This window comes from Vombatus ursinus, unplaced genomic scaffold (genome assembly GCF_900497805.2).
Source record: "Vombatus ursinus unplaced genomic scaffold, bare-nosed wombat genome assembly UNPS02014782.1, whole genome shotgun sequence".
Classification (NCBI taxonomy): Eukaryota; Metazoa; Chordata; class Mammalia; order Diprotodontia; family Vombatidae; genus Vombatus; species Vombatus ursinus.
Window position 1 is genome coordinate 1,101,130 of NW_020954560.1, and position 25,770 is coordinate 1,126,899.

The following is a 25,770-nucleotide window of genomic DNA, read 5'->3' on the forward strand; positions in this document are numbered from 1 at the left end:
CTCTTAGGCTGGAGTCCCAAGTTAACAGATTGAGGTCTATGAGATATATGGTGCTGCCAGCAGGATAAAGCAATGCCCAGTCATGCCGCAGGTAGCTCTGAGGTTCCGGTAAGAGGGAAGGAACAAAGGATGAAGAAAAGAAAGGAACTAGGAGAAGGGAGATAAAGAGAGGACAGATCTAAGAGATAAAGAAGAGGAAAAGCTGTGTGTTACCAGGTATTGCCCCAGGAACAGATGCCTGAGCCTGAGACACGCATTGATGTTCAACATGGGATAGACCTTCATGAACATCTTTTTCTTAGGGATCAGGTGAAACTGTAGGCCTAGAGTGACTCTTGGAATCTTCAAAGTTTCTTCTCCACAAAAAAAGAACTATGGGTATTACTCTACTCACAGAGCATGTACAGTCTGGCTTGCCCTTATGGTGATGTGTGGACTGGTCCCACAGTATGCAGACCCACCCTTCACCTGCACAGGGGAGGGTGCAGTGACGGAAAGAATCAACAGGACGTGGGAAGGTGCAATGAGTTGATTTTTTATAAATATTCCTGCTATCTGGTTCTTGGAGTTTCCGTTGTCAAGATGTACCCCAACCTCAAGAATTTTCGTCTGGAGACCTTCAGGAAATTCAGGAGTAGGGACCGAACTAGATGATCTCGGTATTTTCCAGATCTGAAATGCCCTGAATTGATGTAATGCTTGCATGTTTTTTAATCACTAATTTTCATAATAAGGGAAAAGGAAGTAATGGAAGCAGGAGGAAAGAGGAGAGATGGAGGAACGGATGAAGGGGGAGGAGGAAGAAGAGAGAAAGGAATGAAGAGAGGACGAGATGGAGGAATGGCATGAAGGAGAGAAGGAAGAACTGAGTGAAGGATGGAAGAAAGGATGGAATGAGGCAGAGAAGGAGGAATGGACAGAGCCACTGTGATATATGTGCTGCCTTACTCACTGTTTAGTTGTTTTCAATTGTGTCCTATTCTCCATGACTCCTCTTGGAGTTTTCTTGGCAGAGATACTGGAGTGGTTTGCCATTTTTTTTCTTCAGCTCATTTTACAGATGAGGAAACTGAGGCAGTGGGGTTAAGTGGTTTGCCCAAGGTCACACAGCTAGTGAGTGTCCTGAGGCTGGATTTGAACTCAGGTCTTCCTGATTCCAGGCCTGGCACTCTATCCACCACACCACTTAACTGCCTGTGCTGCCTTACTAGACCCGAGTGACCGTGAACAATCTACCTGGAGGAGAATGGGCAGGAGGGGGTTGATGCAGAGAAGCCACTGGAAAGAAGCTGATAGGTATGCTTGTAATACGGGTAGGCAGACAAGACAAGGGTAGTCTCTTTGAAGCTCGCTAGAAATATGAACCCCCTCAGACATCCCTTAATAGAGTAGAAGTCAACTGACCTCAGATTAGAGACTGTAGTAACTGGCTTGCTTTGGTCTAGTTGACTCTACCATACATAACCTGCTAGTGTCTGTCCCAACTCAAAGATAGGGTCAGTTCTTAGCAAAACTGTGAAATTGGCAATGACTCTCTTCTCTCTTCTGCTATAGCCACCTAGAAATTCAGAGCCCATTTAATGCTCATTATGTTATCTGCCCATATCCACTCTCCTTGGCCATGAATGCCACATGTCCTGAAACCATTTTTCTCCTCAATGAAACTCTCATCTTTTTAGGGCCCTGTCCTCTACTAACTTTCCTGGAATAAATGGATCTGATTATCTAATTTACACCAATGGTGAATGACTGACATCAGCAGATTGATCCTACCTCAATTACTCAAGCATATTGGTATTTCAGAAGAGGGTACTTGGAAAGGCAGCAGTTTTACCTAAAACAGCAAATCTCTAATAGTAGAATTGGGGCAGTTAGGTGGTTAGAGCTTTGAGCCTGGAGTTAGGTAGACTCATCTTCCTGGGTTCAAATCTGGCCTCAGACACTTATTAACTGTATGATCCTGGGCAAGTCACTTAAACCCTGTTTGCCTCAGTTTCCTCATCTATAAAATGAGCTGGAGAAGGAAATGGCAAACCACTCCAGTATCTTTGCCAAGAGTGACAAAGAGTTGGACATCACTGAACCACAAAAAAAGAAAATGGCGGCATTTCAAGCAGGTAAGACTATATCTGTGTAATGAATTCCTAGATCTAATAGTTATTCCTGTATCTTGCCCTGGCTTTTCTTGAGTCTCTTGTCTTTATACATCTGATCTGCTGTGCCTGTAGTCACCTGCCTCCACATCTTTACTTGTTAAAATTTTTCTCTTCCTTCAATGCTCTTCCTCCAGCATGATAGATATCTTCAAAGATTTTAAGGGATGCCATATGGGGGAGGGATTTGACTTGTTTGGGTTTTTTTTTTTAGGCAGTTGGGGTTAAGTGACTTGCCCAGGGTCACACAGCTAGTGAGTGTTATGTGTCTGAGGCTGGATTTGAACTCAGATCCTCCTGACTCCAGGGCTGGTGCTTTATCCACTGCGCCACCTAGCTGCCCCTTCAGACTTATTTGGTTTGGACCCCAATGGAAGAACCAAGAGCAATAGTGGAAGTCACAGAGAGGCAAGCTTGCATGTGATCTCAGCCAATATCACCTACCAACGAGAGGTATCCCCAAATGGAATGGGCTGCCTGGGGAAGTGGTGGGGGCCCTTTCTATGGAGGTCTTCATGTGGATCACAGATTCCCAAACTTTCTCTGTTCATGACACCCTTAATGTCTTGGTAATTTTTTTCATGGCACTCCTAGTCCAAAAGAAATACTTTACAGTTCCATGCTTTAAGTAGTTAGGTTAAAGATATAAATATCCTTTTGTGAGTTCACTTGGGCATCCAGACAGTTTGGGAACCTTGGATATAGAAGACCATTTGTCAGCTATGATGTAGTGGGGATTCTTTGGTGGGCTAGGGTTTGACTTGGGTCCCTTCTGTTCTTAAGAGTCTTTGATTTTGAGAATCCTTCCTTGCTCCTGTTCCCTACTCGCTGCTCCTATATCTCACATTTCTTCTACTACCTACTACCTCACATGGTTATTATGAGAAAGTCACTCTGTGAACCCTAAAGCACCATATAAATGTGTTATTATGTGCTGAGACTCCTACTTTGCCCTCATTTTCACTAATAATGTATTTATTTGTATATATCTCCCATCTCTCCCTATTAGAGAGTAAGTTCCTTGAGGGCAGTGAATGTTTTTTATTTTAGAATCTTTCTATTCCTTGCCTGGTACCTGGCACATAGCTCAATTGAATTGAGTAAGGTAAAGGTTTCACCCATGTACTCTCCTGGGGGTAAATGGTAGATTTCACTTTCATCTTCCATCTTTGTTCCCTTCACCAAGAGGTCCTTTGTATTCGGCTTCATCAATATACCAGGGGATGTGGGAGAGGGGGTGCTGCTGGTCTTCAAAGGGGGAAGGCTAAAGAAAGGGTCTGCAAACAGTTGATCGCTGGGATGCATTGCTAGGGAAAGCTCCATGCCATGTGCTCATGCTGGCCATTTAGTTCAGCTCATGTAATGTTTGACAGTTGAGGTCAGGTATTTGCTGTTGGGACCTGAAATGTGGACTTTCTGCATTGCTCATGGCCAGCGTTTCCTGGAGCCCACTTCACCCTGTGCCTGGATGGGCCTGGAGAAGCAGAGAGAAGGAAATTTAGCCATGTGGTCTCTACCAATCACCACCCACAAAGCCCCTGACTTCTTAGAAGGCAGGATGACAAAGCTCTGTGATTAATTTTCACCTGGTCCTTGCCCAGTCACAGCCTGAGCTTCCCTCTATAGATTTCCATCTTTTTACCCTTATGTCATATGGGAAGATAAGAATATACACCCTTATGTCATATGGGAATATAAGATCATACTCTACCTCAAAACTGGCCAGAACAGCAGGAAAGCTGCCATAATATGGATCCGTGCAACTATTACTAACTCTGCAGAATAGAACCGGGCAGGGGTGGACTTTCATTTGAGGTCCATGATTCTTAAAAATGGATTCACATAGATAGTAGCCCAGATTTGGGGCAGCAGAAGTAACAGTGGCCCATTGCATGTGGAATGAGTACTTTTGGGTCATATCAGTTCTGACAAAAGCTACACCAGAAAGTCTCTGTAAGCTAAAATCTTAGGGCCCACAATGTGAAGAGGCCCCGACCCCTAATATATTGGCCCGAAAATCACTTTATAGGGCTAGGGCTTTGATATCACTGATTCAAAGTTCTGTAATTCAATCATGGATGTAATGTTACTGGAGACCTCTAAGACACCCTAAAACAACAGTTTTCAAAAATTTTTTTTGGTCTTAGAACCCCTTTACACTCTTAAAAATTATGGAACATCCCCTTTCATTTATATGTCTATACCCATACCTATATACATATATGTATAGATATATTTACATATACATCTCTCTCTCTCTATATATATTTATATATATATCTATTGTTGTTCTTCAGAGGTTCAGACAAGTCCAACTCTGTTACCCTGTGAACCATAGCATGCTAGGCTCTTCTGTATCCATGGGGTTTTCTTGGCAAAGATACTGGAGTGGTTTACCACTTCCTTCTCCAGTGGCTTACCTTTTGTCAGAACTTTCCAACTATGACCTGTCCATCTTGGGTAACCCTGCATGGCATAGCGCATAGTTTAATTGAGCCATGCAAGCCCCTTTGCCATGATGAGGTAGTGATCCAGGAGGGGATATATATCCATACATATCTATATACACATATAGATATGTGTGTGTATACCATATTAGAAATGAAAATGTCTTAGTATTATTAGTATGAAAATAGTTTTGACCTTCAGAACCCTTTGAGGGGGATTTGAGGACCCTTAAGGGTCCCAGAACCACACTTTCAGAGCCACTGCCCTACACCACTTCTGACAGTACACGCTTCAGCTAAAACCTCTGACTTGCTGATGATCAATTACTTAGCTCATTAAGAGCTGGTGTTCAACTGTCCAGGGGCTAGTTGTTGAAGTACACATTCCTTTCTCCATCAATACCACCCAACTAACCTTGTTATTGGATTGAGGAAGTTGATTTATCTTGAAATTCACAAAGGATTGGAGTAGAACTGAAAATGTTGAGCATGGGGATAATTTTAGGTCATTTTTATTAGAAGTGCTTATATTCTATTTTACTTTTTGGATGGAAAATACTTCAACATAACTAACACATGGATTATGAATTTCTGGCTCCTATCAGTCTCCAGCAACTTTGTCTCCAGGGTAAACGCAGGCCAAGTTAAACTTCTCCTCCTCCTAAGAATTTCTCCAATTTTTCCCTCAAAAGATGCTTTCATTTTCCCTTTAAAAGACACAGAGCATTGCAAGAACATTGTTGTTGTTGAGTTGTTTTTAGTTGTGTCCAACTCTTCATGACCACATTTGGCAAAGATACTGGAGAGGTTTGCTATTACTATTTCCTTCTCCAGTTCACTTTATAGATGAGGAAACTGAGGCAAACAGGGTTAAGTGACTTGCCCAGGGTCACATTGTTTAGGGCCAGATTTGAACTCAGAAAGATGAGTCTCCCCGACTTCAGGCTCAGTACTCTATACACTGAGCCATCTAGATACCTTTAGCCTTGACATTTTAGCAGAGCCATAACTAGGAATAAATGTGCTTGGAGCAGGCTCCACAAACTATATCTGGAGTAAAGAGAAGAAAACACATTCTCAGTATGGGTGGATGGGCGACATGTTGAGACACTATAGAATGGTGGGGAAACACAGCCCCTTGGGACACTGGAGCAGCAGAAGAGCGCAGAACAGTGCAGGGTCATCTGGTAATGTACTATTTTTACGAATTATTTTTACCTGTTACCAATTATTACCAACTTCCTTAATTTACCAATTATTATACCATTTTTTTTACCAATTATTTTACCAATTATTTTTACCAGTTAGTATTAAACTAATTTCTGATGAAGGACGGCAAATCCCGTTATTACCCCCTAAATTCAGTACACTGGTACAAAGTCCTAGTTACCGCACCCTAGTGATGTCACAGTATTCTAGATTAGTCGGCCCCATGTTTCCCTAACACAAGTTTCTGTCTCTGACAGTGACATTAAGGGATGTGTGATGGAAAAGTCTGGTTTTTCTTCACAAATTCATTGTCAACGGATTTGGATGGGAAGTAAGATTGGATCTGTGATTTCACTGGTTCAGAGAACTCCCACAAGAGGAAATTCTATCTACCACCGCATGTTGGCACTTTCTCTCCAACTTATAGTCTTAGAGTACTGAGAATCTGTGACTTCACCAGGGTCACACAGCCAGTATGTGGCAGAGACAGGAATACCTCAAATAGCTTTGTTTCTCTTATGAATCTGCCACATATGAATGCATCCAAACCCCCTTTGAGAAGCTGTTTAACCCTTCTTAGAATAAGTTGGTTCCTAGGTTGGTAAGCATGGAAAGTAGCCCTTTCTTTAAAGCAGATGGGGACCAACTTGTCCATTCCCTTTGTCAGATTATAGACTTTGATCATATCCCTTCACAGACTTTTTTCCAGGCTGAAGAGTCCCGGATATTGTTCTATACTTCTATACCTTGCCCACCCCCCTTGTTCAGCCCTCCCATGACTTCTTAAGGGTCAGTGACCAGAATGGGACACAGGATCCCAAATGGTGCTAGACCATGGTTCTGTCCAACAAACCTGATGATTCACGACAGGCAGCCTGGTCCATCCATTCCTCCTTAGAGAGGCCGCCGTGCATATTTCCGGCGGTGCATCCCATCCACTTGCTCCAGGTACCAGGTGCCTGGGAAGAGGCTGTTTATGTCACCAGGAGGAGAGAAATTCACTGTGGGGAGAAAAAGGAAACACTCACACAAAATACTTTGCAGGGATTGTGGGAAGAGGAAGGACTAAGAATTTGTTATAAACCCAAAGTAGAAGCAAAATTACCCAAAAGGTTTACCTGTTTTCTCCTCCATTAGAATGTAAACTCTACCAGGGCAGGGACAGTTTTTGCTGTTTTTTCCTATCTCTAGAATTTGGCATATAGGAAGTGCTTAATTAATGCCTGTTGACTGAATGAATGAGTGACTGTTTAATGAAGGAACCAAAGCACTGGCCATATCATTGTGTGGTGTGGTACAAAGACCATTATATTTGGAGTCAGAAGGACTGGGTTCAAGTCTTGGCCCCTTACCAATCAATCAAGAAACATTTATTAAGCATCTGGGATGTGCCAGGACCTTGGGGAAAGACTTTGGTAATTCAACTCAACTCAACCATCATTTATCAAGCAATACTATATGTGCTAGGTGGCGCCATGGGCCATAGAATGCTGGGCCTGGAGTCAGGAAGACTCATCTTAGTGAGTTCAAATCTGGCCTCAGACACTTACTAGCTGGGTGACCCTGGGGAAGGCACTTAACCTTAACTTAATTCTAACTTAACCTAACTTTATCCTCATCTGTAAAATAAGCTGGAGAAGGAAATGGCAAATCACTCCAGTATCTCTGCCAAGAAAACCCCAAATGGGGTCACAAAGAGTCAGACACAACTGAAATGACTGAACAACAAAAACATGCAAGGCACTGTGCTGGAGGGAAGTCGCTTAATCTCTTAGGGCTTCAATTTCCTCACCTGTCAAATAAGGGAATTTTAATAATGATGATAGTTAACATTTATGAAGGTCTACAAAGGCACATATTAACTCAATGATCCTTACAACAACCCTGTGAAGTAGGTGCCATGATTATTCTCATTTTACAGATGAGGAAACTGAGATCGAGAGAGGTTAAGTGTCTTCCCCATAGTCACATAGCTAGTAAGTATCTGAGGTAGGATTTGAACTCAGGTCTTCCTGATACTGTTTTTATCTACTGTGCCACCTAGGTGATCTCTAAAGTCTTTCAATCTTATAATCTTAGCTTTTGGCTAGAAGAGATTTTGGAAGCCATGTAGTCTGTTATAGGATGTCTGACTCTTTGTAACCCTATTTGGAGTTTTCTTGGCAAAGACATTGGAGTGGTTTGCCATTTCCTTCTCCAGACCATTTTACAGATGAGGCAAATAGAGTTAAAGTGACTTGCCCAGGTCATACAGCTAGGTGTCTGAGGCCAGATTTGAACTCAGGAAGATGAGTCTTCCTGATTCCATGCCTGGTGTTCTATCTACTTCACCACTCAGGTGTCTTGACTGAAGGGAGCCAAGTAGGAGTCTGTTGCTGCTGTGGTTTAGTTACTTTAAAAAAATTCCTAGAATCTGGCCTTTTTTCCCTGGTTAAACGCTTCTCCCCCACTAAAAGTCTTCTCACCCTTTGCTGGTGTTTCTAAATTGAGGTTCCTTTGTATTTCCTCTTTTCTTTATCCATCTTTCTCTTACTTCCCTGATTTTCCCATTTAACAGTGATTTCATGTGGTCCTTGAGAGTCTTGCCCTGTGGAATAAATTTTTCCTTCATTTTGAAGATTTCATTATTTTTCCAATATGTTCTGAAATGTTCTCATCACTAGGTGAGATTGATGCCCTACAGATGCTCTCTGCTGAGTTCTTTCCTATCCTTGGCATTCAGTTTCTGCTCTTGACCTCGTCCTGGTTTCAGCCCCTTAGGCGTCCTTGGGACCAAGTCTATTAAAACAATCTCTCAGCACCTTGATGCTGACTTCCTTGGGAAGTTCCGTGTTGCCTCTTCTCTAGACGACGTTCATTTTTACCCTCCACACATCTTCTTCTCTGTGTCCTACTTCCCTTATTTATCCCTCCTGTTTTCCTAGACCCCAAAGATTTCTCTTCCCAACCACATCCTGTAGAAGCTTAAACCCAAACCAGCTTTCCACAACTGAAAAGATCTCCCGCCCTGACATAGTCACTCCAGTGCATGACACAGCTCTCCTCCCCACCACAGCATGGAGTAGGACATTTTTTCCCCCTACTTTCCCCCTTTTCCCTCACCTTCATGGGAATATTTCTCTCTCTGTAGCATGACTTCAGAAAATTCCTCAGGAGACACACACTTGCGGGAAGCCAGGCGTTTTGGCAAGTCCGATACACTAGACACTAATTTGTCCAGGGGGGAACCTGGAAGAAAGAATATGGGGAGAGAAAACTCATTATGGAGAAGATGAAATATGCTTCATTTTCATGATCAAACTTAAGAAACTACAGTGTTCATGGCATTGAACTGAGTACTAAGGGTTCTTCCATACTAGCATAATCATAGATCACAGTTATTTAATCTAACTTTGTGATCACAAATAAATTTACATACATTTATTTACTCATTTGAACCTCATGACAACTCTGAGGTCAGCCAGACAGGTATTATCACCTCCTTCTTGTAGATAAATAAATTAAGTCTCAGAGAAGTTAAATGATCACATAACTGCTAAGTGCTAGGTTGGTGGAGTCAGAACCTAAAACCAGATTGTAACATCATTGTCAAGTCAAATCAATAAGCATTTATTAAGTTTACAGCCTTCCAGGCACTGAGCTAAGCACTGGGAATACAAATAAAAAGAAAGTCCCTGCCCTCCAGGAGTTTATCTAATCATAGCCTCACAGAATTTAGAGCTGTGAAGAACCCTAGAGTTCATCATCCAGCTCTCTCTCTCCATCTATGTATCTGTCTGTCTGTCTGTCTATCTGTCTCTGTAGCTATCCATCTATCTGTCTGTCTGTCTCTATCTGTCTGTCTCTGTACCTGTCCATTTATCCATCCATCCATCCATCTATCTATCTATCTATCTATCTATCTATCTATCTATCTATCTATCTATCTATCTATCTGTCTGCTTGTCTCTGTATCCATCCATCCATCCATCCATCCATCCATCCATCCATCCATCCATCCATCCATCCATTCATCTATCAATCTATCCATGTATCCATGTATCTATCTGTCTGTCTGTCTCTTTATCTGTCTCTCTCTCTGTCTGTCTCTGTAGTCATCCATGTATCTATCTATCTATCTATCTGTGTATCTATCCATCTATCTATCTGTCTGTCTCTGTATTTATCCATTTATCCATCCATCCAAGCATCTATCTATCTGTCTGTCTGTCTGTCTATTTATCTATCTGTCTGTCTGTTTGTCTGCTTGTCTCTGTATCCATCCATCCATCCCTCCCTCCATCCATCCATCCCTCCCTCCATCCATCCACCCACCCATCTATCAATCTATCCATGTATCCATGTATGTTTCTGTTTGTTTGTCTCTCTCTCTCTCTCTTTCTATCTCTGTCTGTCTTTGTAGCCATCCATCCATCTGTCCATCTATCTATGTATCTATCCATTCATCCATTGATCTATTTGTGTATCTGTCCATCTATCTGTCTGTCTCTATCTGTCTGTCTGTCTCTGTATCTATCCATTTATTCATCCATCCATCTAAGCATCTATCTGTCTGTCTGCCTGTCTCTGTATCTATTCATCCATCCATCCATCCACCCACCCATCTATCAATCTATCCATGTATCCATGTATCTGTCTGTCTCTTTATCTGTCTCTCTCTGTCTGTCTGTTTCTGTATCTAGCCATCTGTCTTTCCATCCATCAATCTGTCTATCTATCTGCCTATCTGTCTGTCTGTCTGTCTATCTATCTATCTATCTATCTATCTATCTATCTATCTATCTATCTACCTGTGTATCCATCCATCCATCCATCCATACATCTATCCATCCATCTATCTATCCATCCATCTATCTATCTATCCATCTATCTATCTATCCATCTATCTAGGCAGGGATTTCAACAGTATCTGGCTCATTGTAGTATGCCCTTAATAAAGACTTATTAATTGGTTGTTGTGAGAATCAGATGAGATACTTAGTGTATGTGAAAGTGTTTTGTAAACCTGAAAAGCAAGTCTGTAAATATAAAGTACTTTTTGTTTTGTTTGGACCTGTGATTGATTTCATCTTGGGGAAAAGTTCCTCCTTCTATGCAGATTGGCAACACCTTTCTTAAGAGTGTCCTGGGAAATCAAATGGTTAAGGATGATTTACTCAGGGTCACATAGCCAGTATGTATCAGAGGTAGCACTTGGCCCCAAGTCTCCCTGATTCCTTGGCTGGCCCTCCCTCTTTAGTGGCATGCTACTTTTCTATATGAAGTGAAATGCTATGGGTACCTCATAGCATCCAGCATGTAGCAGTTGCTCAAAAGTATATTAGCTTGGTGATAAGTAGGGCACTAGGGACCAGCACATGGCAAAATATCTCATTTCTTTGACCTTAAATTTCTTCATCTATCGTTTTTTCCTATTTTGAGATAATAATACTTGTGGGGAAAGTACTTTGCAAACCTTAAAGTGCTAAAAACATAAGAGCTGTTATTTTTATTAAAAACTATTATCTTGCCAGGGTATACTTGATGGAAAATTGAGACTTGCCTGGAGTAGCATCCTGGGAGACTTGAATTGAAAATAAACTTGCTGCCAAGCCAGAGCCATAAGAGAAGGCACCAATCCTGGTCCCAGCCAACTGCTGGGCAGTATGTCTGCCATGAAACAGAAATTACCTTCAGGCAAAGTACTCACATTCAACCCTGTGGCCCCATGTCCATTCAACCCTCTGCCCCAGCCCAACCACACTTGCTCTTCCTAATTAATTGGATGTGACTTCAGGAGGCTTTGCAGCCATTGGGGTTGTCTGAGAAATCCTGGAACAAATCCAGGGACTGGACAGTGTGGAGGAGAGCAGCAAATGTATTATGTTCTTGAGAAACAGAGGAACTGGGAGAGCATTAGAATTAGAGGCACAGAGCCAAAGTAAAGTCTCTCTCAAGGTCAAGGCAGGGGCTCTTAACATTGGTTTGGTTTTTTTTTTGTCATGAACCACTATCACATGTCACTCTTCCATTCAAAATGAGTTTCTTATTGCTTCTGATACAAACTCCTCAGCTTGGAATTTAACACCATTCACAATCTGGCCCCAGTTTACTTTTGAAGCTATTTTACATTATTCTTTCCCCCATCTCCTACTTCTTAACATTTCAATTTAGTATTTATTTTAAAGTTCTTTTATTTTTATATTTTGAGTTCCAAATTCTTTTCCTCCCTCCCAGTCCCTCCCACACCCACTGAGAAGGCAAGCTATATGATATCAATTCTACATATTCTACATTAGTCTTCATCAGTGTATTCTCTGTTTAAGCCAACTTGTTTACTTGTTAATCCCTGCACCTAGTAGTCATTCTGCCTCTCTACTTTTATCCTTTGCATGGGCAATATCACTCCTTCCTGGAGTATGAATGTACTTAGTCCTCATCGGGGCCTCTAAAAGTTCCTGGCTCTCTTCAAAGCTGATCTCATACACACCACTTTCAATGGGAAGTATTTCCTGATCACCTTGGAGTAAGAACTCTCTTCTTCTTCAAAAGAATCCTGTATTTACTTATCTGTGTCCATGTTATATCTCTGTCTACCTCCTAGTCTGTAAACTCTTTCATGGTAAGACTATCTTTAGTTTTATCTTTGTACAGCTTCTGCATACACATGTGTTTGTGTATGTGTACGCACATCCCTGTGTACATCTGTGTGTATATATGCACAGACGTGTACATATACACATAGAATACAAGGTCTTTGAGGGAAGGGTCTGTTTCACTTTTATCTTTGTATACCCAGTGCCTAGCACAGTGCATGGTACATAGTAGGGGCTTAATAAATATTTACTGATGAAATGCTATAGTTATATGAGCTATTCTTTTTATGAACAATGTCTATAGTACTTCCTTAGTGTATCTCATACATTAATATTAAATTTAGTAATCCCTCCTCTTGTTTTCCAATTAAAAACCAACATATTTATCAGGCACTGGGCTAGGCAGCAAAAAAAGATAAATGATAGAGTCCTACCCTCAGAGCACTGAGTCTACTTAGGGATATACACACACATCAATCACATTCTTTTAAGAGAAGAGTCTTGAAAGATAATTCAGGATATACTCTCTGGGTAATCTTTCAAAGACTAGAGCAGGACCTGACCCAGGGCAATAGCAATTGTGGAAGGAACTTGTTTTCTTAGAAAAAAAAATACTCACTGGGAGAGGAGGGAGGCCAGGCACCCATAGAGGGAAGAGGTGTATGTGTTTCCATTTAGAGTGGAGAGGTTGAGTGAGGATTTGGTTTTCTGGTTGAATGTATCTAAAGAGGCTTTTTGAAAAGCTTTCTCTACCTCCTTGTTGAAGTAGGTGTCTTCCAGTTTCAAATCCCTGCGAGATGAGTGAGGAAACAAAGTGAGAGGGACATTGAAGGAAGGCAGAGAGCAGGAGGCTTTTGTAACAGGGCAAGGGGAGATGTTAGCAACAACAATAATGATGATGGTGATGGTGATGGCTATTATTGATCTAGTACTTGAAGGCTTGCAAAACACTTTACAAATATCTCATTTTATTCTTATGACAACCCAGGGAGGTAGATGCTAGGATTATCTCCATTTTACAGATGAGGAAACTGAGGCAGAGAGAGGTTAAGTGATTTGTCCAGGGTCACACAGCTGGTAGGTTTAACTCAGGTCTTCTTCATTCCGAGCCTAGCACTCTATCCCTTGCACCACCTACATACCCCAAAGATGTCTAGGGAAGTGATCTGAGGAATACTTCTGAAACACAAAGCAGATATTCCCTTCAGAAAGTGCAAGATCCTCTTAGCAGTGTGAAGGTTCTTTGTGATTATGCTTCTCTTTGTAATGCTTTGGAGCCATTGACTAAAAAGGAAAGTCACCCCTGCTTCAAATGTGTGAAGGTGGGAGATCTGGGCTATATGAATAGCTCAGCCCCTCATCTGGAAACAGAAACGTGAGCAGCATGGAAGTGGGCATGGGGGCTGGGACAGGTCTGCATATCTGTCTCCTGTGTTTCCAGCCCAGAATTACAATAATGAGCCACATTCCCTCTCTCGATCCTCATTCTCATCAGGGTCTGTCTTCTTTCTCTGGGTTTTCACCTTTTCTTGATAAGTGTGGTTGGCAACCCTGCTCAGAGAAACTCCCTTTCCTCTGTTTCCTTGTTGAAAACAGTTCAGATTTATTCTGAGGCTTCTTTCCTTTTCATTCTCCTATATTATTCTCATTCCAAAGATACCAAAAGGATGGGAAGCTATAGGCTCACAAGATAATAATAACAACAGCAATAACAATAACCACTACATTTACATAGCATTTTAAGGTTTGCAAAATGCTTTCTGCATATTATCCCATTTGATCCTTACAACAACCCTTGTAAGGTAGGTGGTATTATTATCTTCCTTTTACAGTTGAGGAAACTGAGGCAGACAAGTTAAGTGACTTACCCAAAGTCACGCAGCTGGTAAGTGACTGAGGCTGGATTTGAACTTGGGTCTTCCTGACAATAGGCCAGCTGTATTGGATTTGGAATCAGAGGCCCTGAGTTCCCTCTGCCACTGCGGGACCTTGGGCAAGTTGTTTAACCCCTTAGTTTCCTCAACTGTAAAATGACTCCACAGGTTCCTTCTATCTTCAAGTCTATGATTCTATGCTTCCAAACTCTGACCTTAGCAGGGGATAAGGTCTATCACTACCGGAGAGTGGAAATGTCATGCTTGTACTGGAGTGACTTTACTTTAATATTGGGAAGGAAATGAGTATCTTAATGTGATGGGGATTGAGTTAGTATGAGAAAGTTATGGTATAAATTATTACAATCTTTACTTTTTAAACCTCTGATTAAATGGAACCAGATTGATGCTGGGCTGATTTTTGTGTCACTAGGAGCATGGGGGCCAAGGGGAACCCAATCCACAGGTGAAGGACTCAGTTTGGAAGCTGTGGAGGTCTGGCAAGGATTGTGCGTGAATCCAGTTGAGAGTGCCACCTAGTGACCAGTGCGGAGATTGCACCTTTCGTAGCTATTGGTCACTTAACTGCCTTTCCATCTTTAGTTCCCATGTGGAACAGGTGATCCTGTGGAGAATAGGATTCCTACACCTTATCCCTGCTCTCTCCAACGTCAATAGGTTTCTCATTAATGAGAACTTACCTGAAGGCCTCTAGACCCTTGTAGCGGCTATTCTGAACATCGCTGTTGGCTGACAGGAAGTCATTGAACATCAGGCGTGCTACAGACTTCTGGACGAGCTTGCAGAAAGGTGTATGGAAAATCATGAACTGGAAATCATCCAGCGTGAAAGATCGTTCAATGCCAGCTGGTAGAGAAGAAAATACAAGAGAGATTAGTTACTTGAGTCTACTGATCGCCTTTTATGTGTAAGCCACTGTGCTAAGAGGTACTAGGGATACAATGATCAATAACTCGTGGTTTTTGGCTTCTAGGACTTTAGTTTAGTAGGAGGGAAAGAGGTGCATACGAATAACTATAATACAAAGTAGACTATACCGAGAACTACAAAGTGCTATTGGATGTCAGAGGAGCACATTAATAAATGTTAATTGAATATTGTTGAGTGAATGTTGAGGGAGAAGAAAATAACATTCAATTCAATTCAATAAATTTTTATTAAGTACCTACTCTCTATAAGGCATTAGGTATACAAAGACAAAAATGAGACAACTCTTGCCCTCGGGAAGTTTGTATTCAACCTGAGGGTTAGGGTTAGGGAAGGATACAATGTGTATAAAGACTTTGCATTTATTTCTCATGTAATTTATATTTATTTGTACACTTTGTTTACTCTCAATGGAATGCAAACTCCTTGAGGGCAAGGAACATTCTATTTTTGTCTTTGTATATCTAGCATCTAGCTGGATACATAGTAAGTGCTTAATAAATGGTCATTGATTGGATAAATAGATAGATGAAACATTTAGGTGCTTACTATGTACCAAGGTCTGCTCTAAGAGCTGGGAACATGAGCAAAGAAGACTGTTTCTTCTCCGAAGGAGTTTGCACTTGAATGGGGGAAGATGATGTGTAAATGGGAGCTGGAAAGTGGTGGTTGTGGGGGGACACAGTACCCAGTACCTGTGTAGGGGCAAGAGGAAGAAATCTGGAGAGTCAGAACTAGGGCCAGGAGAGAAGTGGGCATGGGTGGCCTCGGCATTTCCTAAAATGGTGGCTCCAAGCAGGAACTCATTAGTCAGAGGAAGAGGCTGCAGAGACATCTCCAGGGTGAGAAAGCTGGTGACAAGGAGGCAAAGAAATCCAGAGATTCAAGGGGGGAGCCAGAAGATAAAACTGTGGAGAGAACTATGACAACTGGGACAGGAGCATGGATCAGGAAAGGCTTTTTGTAGGAGGTGGCACATAAGTTGAGCTTTGAAAGAAGCTAAGAATTCTAAGAGGTAGAGGTGAGAAGGGAATGCATTCCAGGCATGGGGGACAGCCTGTGCAAAAACCCAGAGAAGGAAGATGGCATATTTAGTTCAGGGAACAGCTAGTAGGCCATTTCGACTGGAATGTTGTGCTGGTTGGATTTTTTTTTTTAATTAACGGATGCCTTCTTGTGACCCACCTCATGGTCTGAGTTGTTACTAATACATGAATTTCTGCCTTTAGAAATGAAGCTAAGTGATCAAGCCGTATTATTACTGTTGTTATTGTTATTATTTACTGTCTATTGTAACTGCAAGTTCACCATTTTGGGAGATTCCTAAGTAGAAGAAACTTTTGTATTAAATATGATTTATTCTAATTCTTTTTGCTTGAATATTTAGTTAATGGTTTTTTAGAAGCATTGCAATGTATAGCCTTATAAATTTGCTTGTTAAAAGTGTAATAGGCTTAAATTTTTTTTCTCCTAACTTGTACAAAATATTTTGCCACCTCATCCCATCCCAACCCTCACTACTCCAAGACAACAGTAGCTGCCATCAAGGTGTTCTGAGGATATTTACTAGTATGCAAACTGAGCAGCAAACTGTCCATCCTGAGATAAGTTACCTTTGAATGTCACTGACTATTTTTAGGCTAAGTATAGGAATCCGTCTATTATAGGTGTACGCCTAGATGCTGAGCATCTCCATCTGAGACCACTGAGGGTCCGAGAACAATTATTAGTATGGAAAGGACTGTCCATAATCTAGGCTTACTTGCTCTGATCAATTAGCACTCAGGAAAGATTACCCACAAGTGCAGACACGTGTCATCCAGCCAATTAGCACTTGTATAAATTCAAGAACACATGAAGAGCAAGGGAAGTCACTAATAGAGACCGATGTTAGAAGTGGAACTTTTTCATGATATGATCAGGAGTAATCTAGCCTCCAATTGTATTGCTGCCAAAGACATCTTGTGATACACACGTGGATATGGAAACTTGCATTATGTTGATGGTCCCTTTGGGTATTTCCAATGATGGGCATAGTGCTAGGACCAGAAGGAACCTTATAGGTCCAGAGGACTGTGCTATGAACAGAATAGTCTCTTTAAGAACTTGCTATCTATCTGAGATCTTGCAAGCTGTAATTCATCTCTGAAATAATTCATATCCTTCAATAAATCTCACAAGGATACATCTGAGTTGTAGATTGGATTTTGCTTTCACCTACTGATAGTTCAGGGGTAATGATTACCACATTGCTCTTCATTTAGTGAGCATGAGCTTCTAAATCCTGGGGAATTGGTGACAGAGCTGGATCCTCTCTCCAATTCTCAGAACTGTCTTCATTAATGTGGAACAAGTATAAAGTCCATGTATTAGAGTGATGTGAAATGAATCTGAACAGGTAGGTAAGTGAGACAGATCAGGAGCTCCATATTGGAGGGGCCAGGAGGCGTAGACGATGGCCACCATGGCCTAGCCCTGACTCAAGCTGGTCCTCTCATAGTTAAAGTCAGATGTTGCAATAAAATGCGACACTCATAGGTCATTTAACAGTTAACAAAAGGTTTACTTAGCCACAGCACGGAAAGGATACAGCACCTATATTGGGTAGACTTGTCTCCCCTTTGCTCTATATAGAAAGGCATTTGGTCAGCAAAGTTGATTGTGATGACTCAGATAGCCTTGGGACATCTGCCAAGTCTGAAGGCCCCTACTCTACCTGAGTGGGGTTTCGTTTGCCTTTCGGTGATCAGGAAGTGGAATCAAAGTGGTTTGAGGCCACCAAGAAGCTAAATCAAGCAGACAGTCCTGCTCTGTGCTGTTCTGATCAAACCACACATGGTATATTGTGATCAGTCGTGGATGCTACACTTTAGTAAGAATATTGACAAGTTAGAGAATGATGAGCAACCTTAATACAAGCATTATTAGGACTGGTTGAAAGAAATGGGGGTGTTTATTCTGGAGAAGAGAAGACTTAGGGACATGGTATTATAGATTGGATTTGTATTAGATGGCTAAGGTTCCTCTTGATACCAAGGTACTATGATTCTTCGAAAGTGAATGACTGTCATTTAAGGAGAAAATTTTCATATCTTTTTAGATCTATTCTGTGCTGTCCCCCAGGCCCCATACCTTGTTTCCACTGATTCTGGATTTTCTTTCGATAAAATGCATAGCATCGATCTAAGGCTCGAAGGTAGCACAGAATTGAGAGCTTCCCGTCCACCACAGGGTACTCGGAGGCCAGGTGAGGTTTATAGAAGTCATACGCATTCTCCATGTGGGTTCCTCTAAGTCCTAGAAAGGTTCATTGGAAGTAAGTGAGAGACAGGACAGTGTAAAGGACACATGGCGAGAAAGGATGTAAGGATTCAGATAGTAAGGCTATATTGGCTGCTATCCACCCCTAAACCCAAGCTCACTCTGTCATCCCTCGTGTTCCAAGGGGATTGGATAAATTCTTCCTTTTTGTCATTATATAAATTGTTTTCACAGGGGCTCCTCCTTGTTCCGCAGTGAAGTCTCAAATAAGAGGTGCAAATCTTGAAAGAAGGTTCCCTATATGTTTGGAGAATTATTTCCATCTGATTTTAACCACTCAGTTCCCCCCGCATCCCAAAAAGCATCTATGCCACTCAATTCCTATTTCATTATCCTTCACCACAATACTGGATTTGGAGTCAGAGAAGTTGGGTTCAAAACATAAGACCCTGAACCTTTCTTGGCTTCAGTTTCCTCACATGTGAAAGGAAAGATTTGGGCTTAAAGTCCCCTCCCCTTCTAAATCTCTGATCTTATGAGCCAGGATCCAGTTCCATCAGCCCTCATCTCTTTTGTTTTCTGTTTACCTATTTAGGCAGCCTCATAGATAAATGATGTGGTCTTCTCTAAATCAGAGAAGAGCCCTTATTTACCCCACATCCCCTGCCCCCATACACAGTTTACTTACTCACCTCGTTCTAGGACCAGAGGAGAATTGGGCCCGACCAGCATGGCCACAGCTCCTGCCCCACCCGTAGATCGAGCATTCCCACTGGCATAGACAGCAATGTCACCACATACCACCATAGCATAGCGACCTGTAAAGGGGAGATAAAAAAGGGTAGATGTAAACTTTGGAGGCCTCTAGAAAGGACCATGTTACCATCTAGGACCCTCTCTCTGAGTCAGAGCATCTGGCCCATCATTTAGGGGCAACTTGGTGGCATAGTAGATAGAGCTCTGGATTGGGAGTCAAATCTGGCCTCAGACACTTACTAGCTGTGTGACCTTGGACAAGTCAGTTAACCTCTGTCTACCATCAACTGAATAATAAGAGCACTTACCTCATAGAGGTGGATGAAATGACATCACAGAAATAAAGTGCATAAATACTAGCTACATTATTACTATTCTTGTAGGCATATACTTCATTTATAAGATTTTTAAAGAGTAGCCAAAATATTATTTATTTGTAATGTAACATGCCTACCCTGACATCCTGCTCTGATGCTTAATCATGACACAAAGGTGACCCCGAGTAGAAGGAATGATGATAACAGAAAGCTAAATTGCTTATTTTTTTTTCTGGGTCCAGGTTTGAATTTTATTTGAAATCCTTTAGTTAATTAATTAATTATTTTTATTTCTTATTTTTATTTTTTTTTGTTGAGGCAATCAGGGTTAAGTGACTTGTCCAGGGTCACACAGCTAGTAAGTGTCAAGTGTGTGAGTCTGTATTTGAACTCAGGTCCTCCTGACTCCAAGGCCGGAGCTCTATCCACTGCGCCACCTAGCTGCCCCTTTAATTTTTTCTTTTTGGATAGCATCACATTGTTTGAACAGCCTGATATTTTCAAACTGGCCCTGACTGGCTCATGGTATTTATTACATTGTATAATATTATTAATTAGACAATGTTACACACAAAACAGAACTGCTTATCTTTTGTTTTTATTTTCTCTATAAAGGAAAATCACCTTCTGGTTGGGAGGTACAGAGCAAAAAAAAAATGACTAAAAGGGAATTAAATCATGAGAAATCAATGAGAAAATCCCTTTCAAGGATTCAGATTGGAAGCTGAGTTAGACCATCACCATAAGTCAAGTTGACTTATGTCTTGCCACCGGACTTCAGTGACTCTGGAGGAGACAGTGAGGCTGATGACTTTGCCCAGCTCTGCCTCACTTAAATCCAATTCACTTGCTAGTTGAGATTTCACCCTCCTGATATCATCGGTCCTCTTAGAGAACAAAGGACCATCACACCACCACCACCATCACCACCAACAACAACACAGAGACGGGAATTCTGAGGTTAATTAACTTGTCCAGGGTCACTGCTCATATGAGTTAATGCTTAGGTCTTCCTGACTCCAAGGTAGCCCGGAATGCGATTAAGTTTCTGCCATCAGCTAATGAAAGGGCCACCTTGGCCCTCAATATATATATGAAATGTTATTTTAGTTCATTGAGATCAGTATTTGTAAAGCACTTAGTACAGTGCTTGGTACACAGTAGATGCTTAATAAATGCCTGTTCCTTTCCCTTAACCCTCATCGGACAATGCTTCAGTTGAGTTTAGGGTGTGTGTGTGAGACTGAGAACAGAGGTAAGTTCTGTACGTTCCTGACCATCTTCTTACTATTTTTCTTTCAGTTTCCCTTTTCTTCTTCCCCTCCCCGCCCACCCCCTTTATTCAGGTGTCCCTTTCAAATCATTATTGACCTATCGTTTGTATAGACCAGGGGTGGAGAACCTGCAGCCTGGCCACATGTGGCCCTCTAGGTCCTCAAGTGCGGCCCTTTGACTGAATCCAAACTTCACAGAACAAATCAGCCTTAGCTCCCCCCCCTCACTGGCATAAACAGTGCTTGTTAAATACATTTGGGGGAGAGTTGCTTCTGTGTAGAAAAACCCCTTGGGTAAGTCAACTTGAGAGATGGTGTAGATAAAGTGGAAATAGCACTGTTGGAGAGCCTGGGTTCATGTCCTGCCACAGTACCTTTGGAATCTGGGGCAAGGCACTTGACTCAACCTTCTTGGGCCTCAGTTCCCTCATCTGTAAAATAAGTGGTTTAGATAAGGGACCTTCCAGCATTAAATCTATTATCCTATGAACCTCTCTGGGCTTCTGTTTCCTCTCCTGTAACACTCAAACTACTTATCTCACAGGGCTGTTATGAAGATCCGTGAAGATACTGGGTGTTGAGGTAACATATGCTATTTGTAAACCTTAAACTAGCTTATGAAAAAACTAACATGTAAACACATATAAATGTAGCCCACATAGAAATGTGAACTAGTATTGGAACCTAATAATGAAGCAGCCTGACGTCATAGAGGGATAGAGGGCCTGCCTCAGAGACCAGGATTCAAGGGCCAGGTTTGAAAATGTATATTGCCTATGTGATCTTGGGAAAGTCATCCATCTAACTTCTCAGTGCCCCAGGAAACTCTCTAAGACTTTATAAATGGCTGAAGAATTGCCATTCCAGTAGAATGTAAGCTCACTGAGGGCAGGGACCATTTTTCATTCTTGTCTTTGTATACCTAAAGCCTGGCACATAGTAGGTGCTTATAGACATTTATGGGATTGTATTGATCTGCTCTGCTAGAGGGAATGTCTTCACTACAAAAGACCCTATGCTTCATGTTAAATGTTGATGATTAAGGTAAAGGAATCTTTCCTTCTCTTCCTTCCTTCCTTCCTTCCTTCCTTTCTTCCTCTTTCTTTCTTTCTTTCTTTCTTTCTTTCTTTCTTTCTTTCTTTCTTTCTTTCTTTCTTTCTTTCTTTCTTTCTTTCTTTCTTTCCTTCTTTCTTTCTTTCTTTCTTTCTTTCTTTCTTTCTTTCTTTCTTTCTTTCTTTCTTTCTTTCTTTCTTCTTCTTCTTCTTCTTCTCCTCCTCCTCCCCCTCCTTCTCTCTCTCTCTCTCTCTCTCCTCTTCATTTGTAGCCATTAACAAGGAGGGATCCTACTGGTTAATTTCACAGATTATTTAGTTCAACTCCCTTATTTTACAGATGAGGAAATTGATGCTAAAACAGGAAAACAGACTCTCTTGAGAGCACACAGGTAGTAAGTAACAGATCCAGGATGGCTATCAGCACCTACCATCCCAAGAGCTAGATTCCACCCAGTTGGCAGCATTGAAGAGGGACGCGGTGCCTCCATAGCAGGCGTTGGTGGTATCAATGCCCTCTATGTCTGTGTTCCCTGAATCCTGGAAGAGTTCCATGAGCACTGTTTTGACGGCCTTGGACTTATCAATGATAGTCTCTGTGCCCACCTCCAGCCGGCCCACGTTGTCCCAAGGGAGCTTGGTACGCTCCATCAGCCGTTGAACCACCGTCAAGCACAGGGAGTTAATGTCCTCTTGAACAGAGCAGAAACCCATCTGGGTCTGCCCTAAGCCCACTGTGTATTTGCCAGCTTCCACACTGTCGTACTTCTCCAGCTCGGTCTGGTCCACGTACTGGGCAGGAAAGTAGACCTCCAGGGCAAGGATGCCCACATCTTTTGGCCAAGCATCTGTTTTTGCCAGAGGAACAGTGGAGGCTGCGAAAAACCTGTAGTAGAGATAACAATTATAATGCCTTTTATTTATCAAGCTCATTAAACCAATAAAAGATAACATTTGTATGCATTTTATTAAATTTCACAATGTTCCTCCTGGAGAGGGAGGAGGAATGTGGTGGAAGGTGGAGGGGGAGGAAATAATCATATATGCCTCCTACTATGTGCTAGTCTCTGTGCTAAGTACTTTACAAATATTATGTCATTTAATCCTCACTACAACCCTGGGAAATAAGTGCTATTTTCACCCCCATTTTACAGCTGAGTAAATTGAGGCAGACAGCAGTTAAGTGACTTGCCCAGGGATATACAGTTAGTGTCTGAGGCCAGATTTGAATTCAGGTCTTCTGACTCCAGGCCCAGCATTTTATCCATTGTGCCACCTAGATGCCCCATAGGGAGGTAGAATTATTAGTATATAGTTTTTGTCCATCTTGGTTTGTCTCCCAAATCTAATGGGAGGAAGAAGGAATGTACCAAAATAAATCTGTTACCAGGTAGACTCATAAATAAAATGAGATGGTTGGAGTAGATAGTCTATAAAAAAAAAAAGGTGTAACTAGGGCAGGTTGGCTTGTACTATGCTTCAGGGCACTAAAATTTAGATGGGTGCTGACAGAAGCACAGAAACAACTGAGTTTAGCCTTTAGATATCTAGAGTGAGCTTAAAAATAAGCAAGATCTGACTAATTAGGGAGTTAGATAGTGGAATGGATAGAGTGCTGCCCCTGGAGTCAGGAGGACCTGAGTTCAAATCTGAACTCAGACACTTACTAGCGGTGTGATCCTGGGCAAGTCATTTAACCACTGTCTGCCTCAGTTTCCTCATCTGTAAAGTGAACTAGAGAAGGAAATGGCTAGCCATTCCAACATCTTTGCCAAGAAAACAAGAGTTGGGCAACATTAAACAACAGTCTGACTAATTACAGCTCTGACCTCTAAAGTCCTATGATTTTAGGATAAGGTACAAAAGAGAGGTCTAGGCAAAGTACTATGAAAAATTTTATGAGGGAAATCATCTATTTCAACCAATATGGGGCGGTGGGGAGTGGGGAAAAAAAGAGGTCTTCATGGAGAAGATGGTGTCTGAATTGGGTCATGAAAAAGGAAGGAATTTTCCTAGTTGTTTATGGCGATGGGAAGTCCACTCCAGGCAAGAGGAACGGGTGTCAGCAATTGTGTGGAATGCAGAACAAGAAAAAAGAGCAGAGAGTAGTCTGGGTTGACTAGAAGGTAAACTATGTGAAACAAAGTAGGAAGGAAGGAGGACTTTATAAAACCTCCACTGTGTGCCAGGCATTGTGCTAAGCACTTTACGAATATTATCTCATTTAAACCTCACTACAACCCTAGGAAGTAGGTGTCATTACTATCCCCATTTTACAGATGAGGAAACTGAGGCAAACAGGGTAATGGGACTTGTCCAGGGTCACACAGCTAGTCAGCGTCTGAGGCCAGATTTGAACTCAGGAAGATGAGTCTTCCTGACTCCAGACCTGGCACTCTATGCACTATGGAGCCACCTAGCATCCCTTTTTCTTGCCTATTGAGATTCGTATTTATTGGGTTAATCCCAGTAATTATAATTCAACTTTCTGGGAGAGTTTTGTATTTATCTTCTCTTCCTCTCCATGGTCATACCTATTTCCTCTTTGGCTCTATATGCCTTTCTCAGGCTGGATTCCACAACTCTACTCCCTAATTCCACGAATGAAAGACTTGGGCAGGGGTGGAGCACCTGTGATCTCGAGGCCACATGTGGCCTTCTAGGTCCTCAAGGGAGGCCCTTTGATTGAATCCAAATTTATTCTGCCATAGTAAATGCTTAATAAATGCTTGTTGATGGATTGATGCTGCACTGTTTTCCTGATCCCCATCTCTTTCAGTCAGTTGGTGAACAAACATTTATTAAGCACTATGTTGAGCTAACCCCTGGGTACACCGAGAAAGGCAGAAATGTAGTTCCTGTCCCCAAGAAACCTACTTTCTAACAGAGGAGACATCTTGCCAAAAAACAAAACAAAACTGGGCATACAAGATAAATACAGGACAAATGGAAAATTATCTCAGAGGGAAGGTACTAACAGGGAGCGGGTGGAGAGGGGAGGGATGGAAAAGACCTCCTGCTTAAGGGAGATTTGAGTTGACTCTGGTGGAGGAGAGGAGGGAGAGCATTCCAAGCATGGGAGAACAGGCAATTGAGAGATGGAGCGTCACTTCACGGGCAGGGAACGAGGATAGAGTCAGAGAGGAATGGAAGGTAAAAACAAAAATAAGTTAAAAAATCCACTGCGAACAGGACCTAGTTCCTCTTACTCCTCATTTAGCACACTTTTCATTGCACTGCACCCGTTGAGGTGACCCTCTCCCGCTCAAGTCTGTGTGAAGGGAAAAGGCATAAAATGACTGAAAAGTGGTGGAGATTAAGTTTGCCTGATGTCCTGGGGGGACGAAAGATTTTGTTTAATAATCCTACTTCTCGTTAACTGTTTTTGGAGCAATGTATTAGCCAGAGTTTGCAACCTCAGATATTTAAAGAGAATTTATGTATATAATATATATTATATACACTTAAATCTATATACACATGTATGTATATATGTGCATACACACATGTATGTATGTATATATATGTGTGTGTATACATATATATGTATGTGTGTGTATACACAATTATCCCTTCCACATTGTGACTTTCTCCATCAAGGTTTCCATATATTGACGGTTGGCATAAGAATTTAAATGGGAATTTTGGGGAAGTTTTGTAGAAGCCGCAGATGATACAAGAAGGCCAGCAGACAACACAGAGCTTATGACCAAATACTTAACCCAAATTTTACAATAAGGTATTGTAAACCCCGTAAAAGAAGAAGAAAAAATTCAAACTTCTTTTCTGGTACAAAGGGAGGGCCAAAAAAATTTACCCAGATTTTCCAGATTGAAGAGGTGCTACTAACCCCTGCAATATGGAAGGGATAACTGTTTATATATACATATATATATATATATAT

The 25,770-nt window shown here is 41.7% G+C and overlaps 1 protein-coding gene across 1 annotated transcript in view; it reads right to left on the bottom strand.

Moving 5' to 3' along the window:
* Nucleotides 1–3,174: 3,174 nt before the first annotated feature.
* HMGCS2 (3-hydroxy-3-methylglutaryl-CoA synthase 2) overlaps nucleotides 3,175–25,770 on the bottom strand; it is a 26,236-nt gene continuing 3,640 nt past the window's right edge. Inside the window, exons 2-10 of the mRNA XM_027866684.1 lie at nucleotides 22,298–22,752; nucleotides 19,160–19,285; nucleotides 18,339–18,503; nucleotides 14,960–15,125; nucleotides 13,004–13,174; nucleotides 11,352–11,458; nucleotides 8,912–9,037; nucleotides 6,663–6,810; nucleotides 3,175–3,627 (exon numbers count right to left, since the gene is read on the bottom strand). Coding sequence (XP_027722485.1) covers nucleotides 6,704–6,810; nucleotides 8,912–9,037; nucleotides 11,352–11,458; nucleotides 13,004–13,174; nucleotides 14,960–15,125; nucleotides 18,339–18,503; nucleotides 19,160–19,285; nucleotides 22,298–22,752 — 1,423 coding nt within the window. The 3' untranslated portion in view covers nucleotides 3,175–3,627; nucleotides 6,663–6,703. The remainder of the gene's footprint in view (nucleotides 3,628–6,662; nucleotides 6,811–8,911; nucleotides 9,038–11,351; nucleotides 11,459–13,003; nucleotides 13,175–14,959; nucleotides 15,126–18,338; nucleotides 18,504–19,159; nucleotides 19,286–22,297; nucleotides 22,753–25,770) is intronic.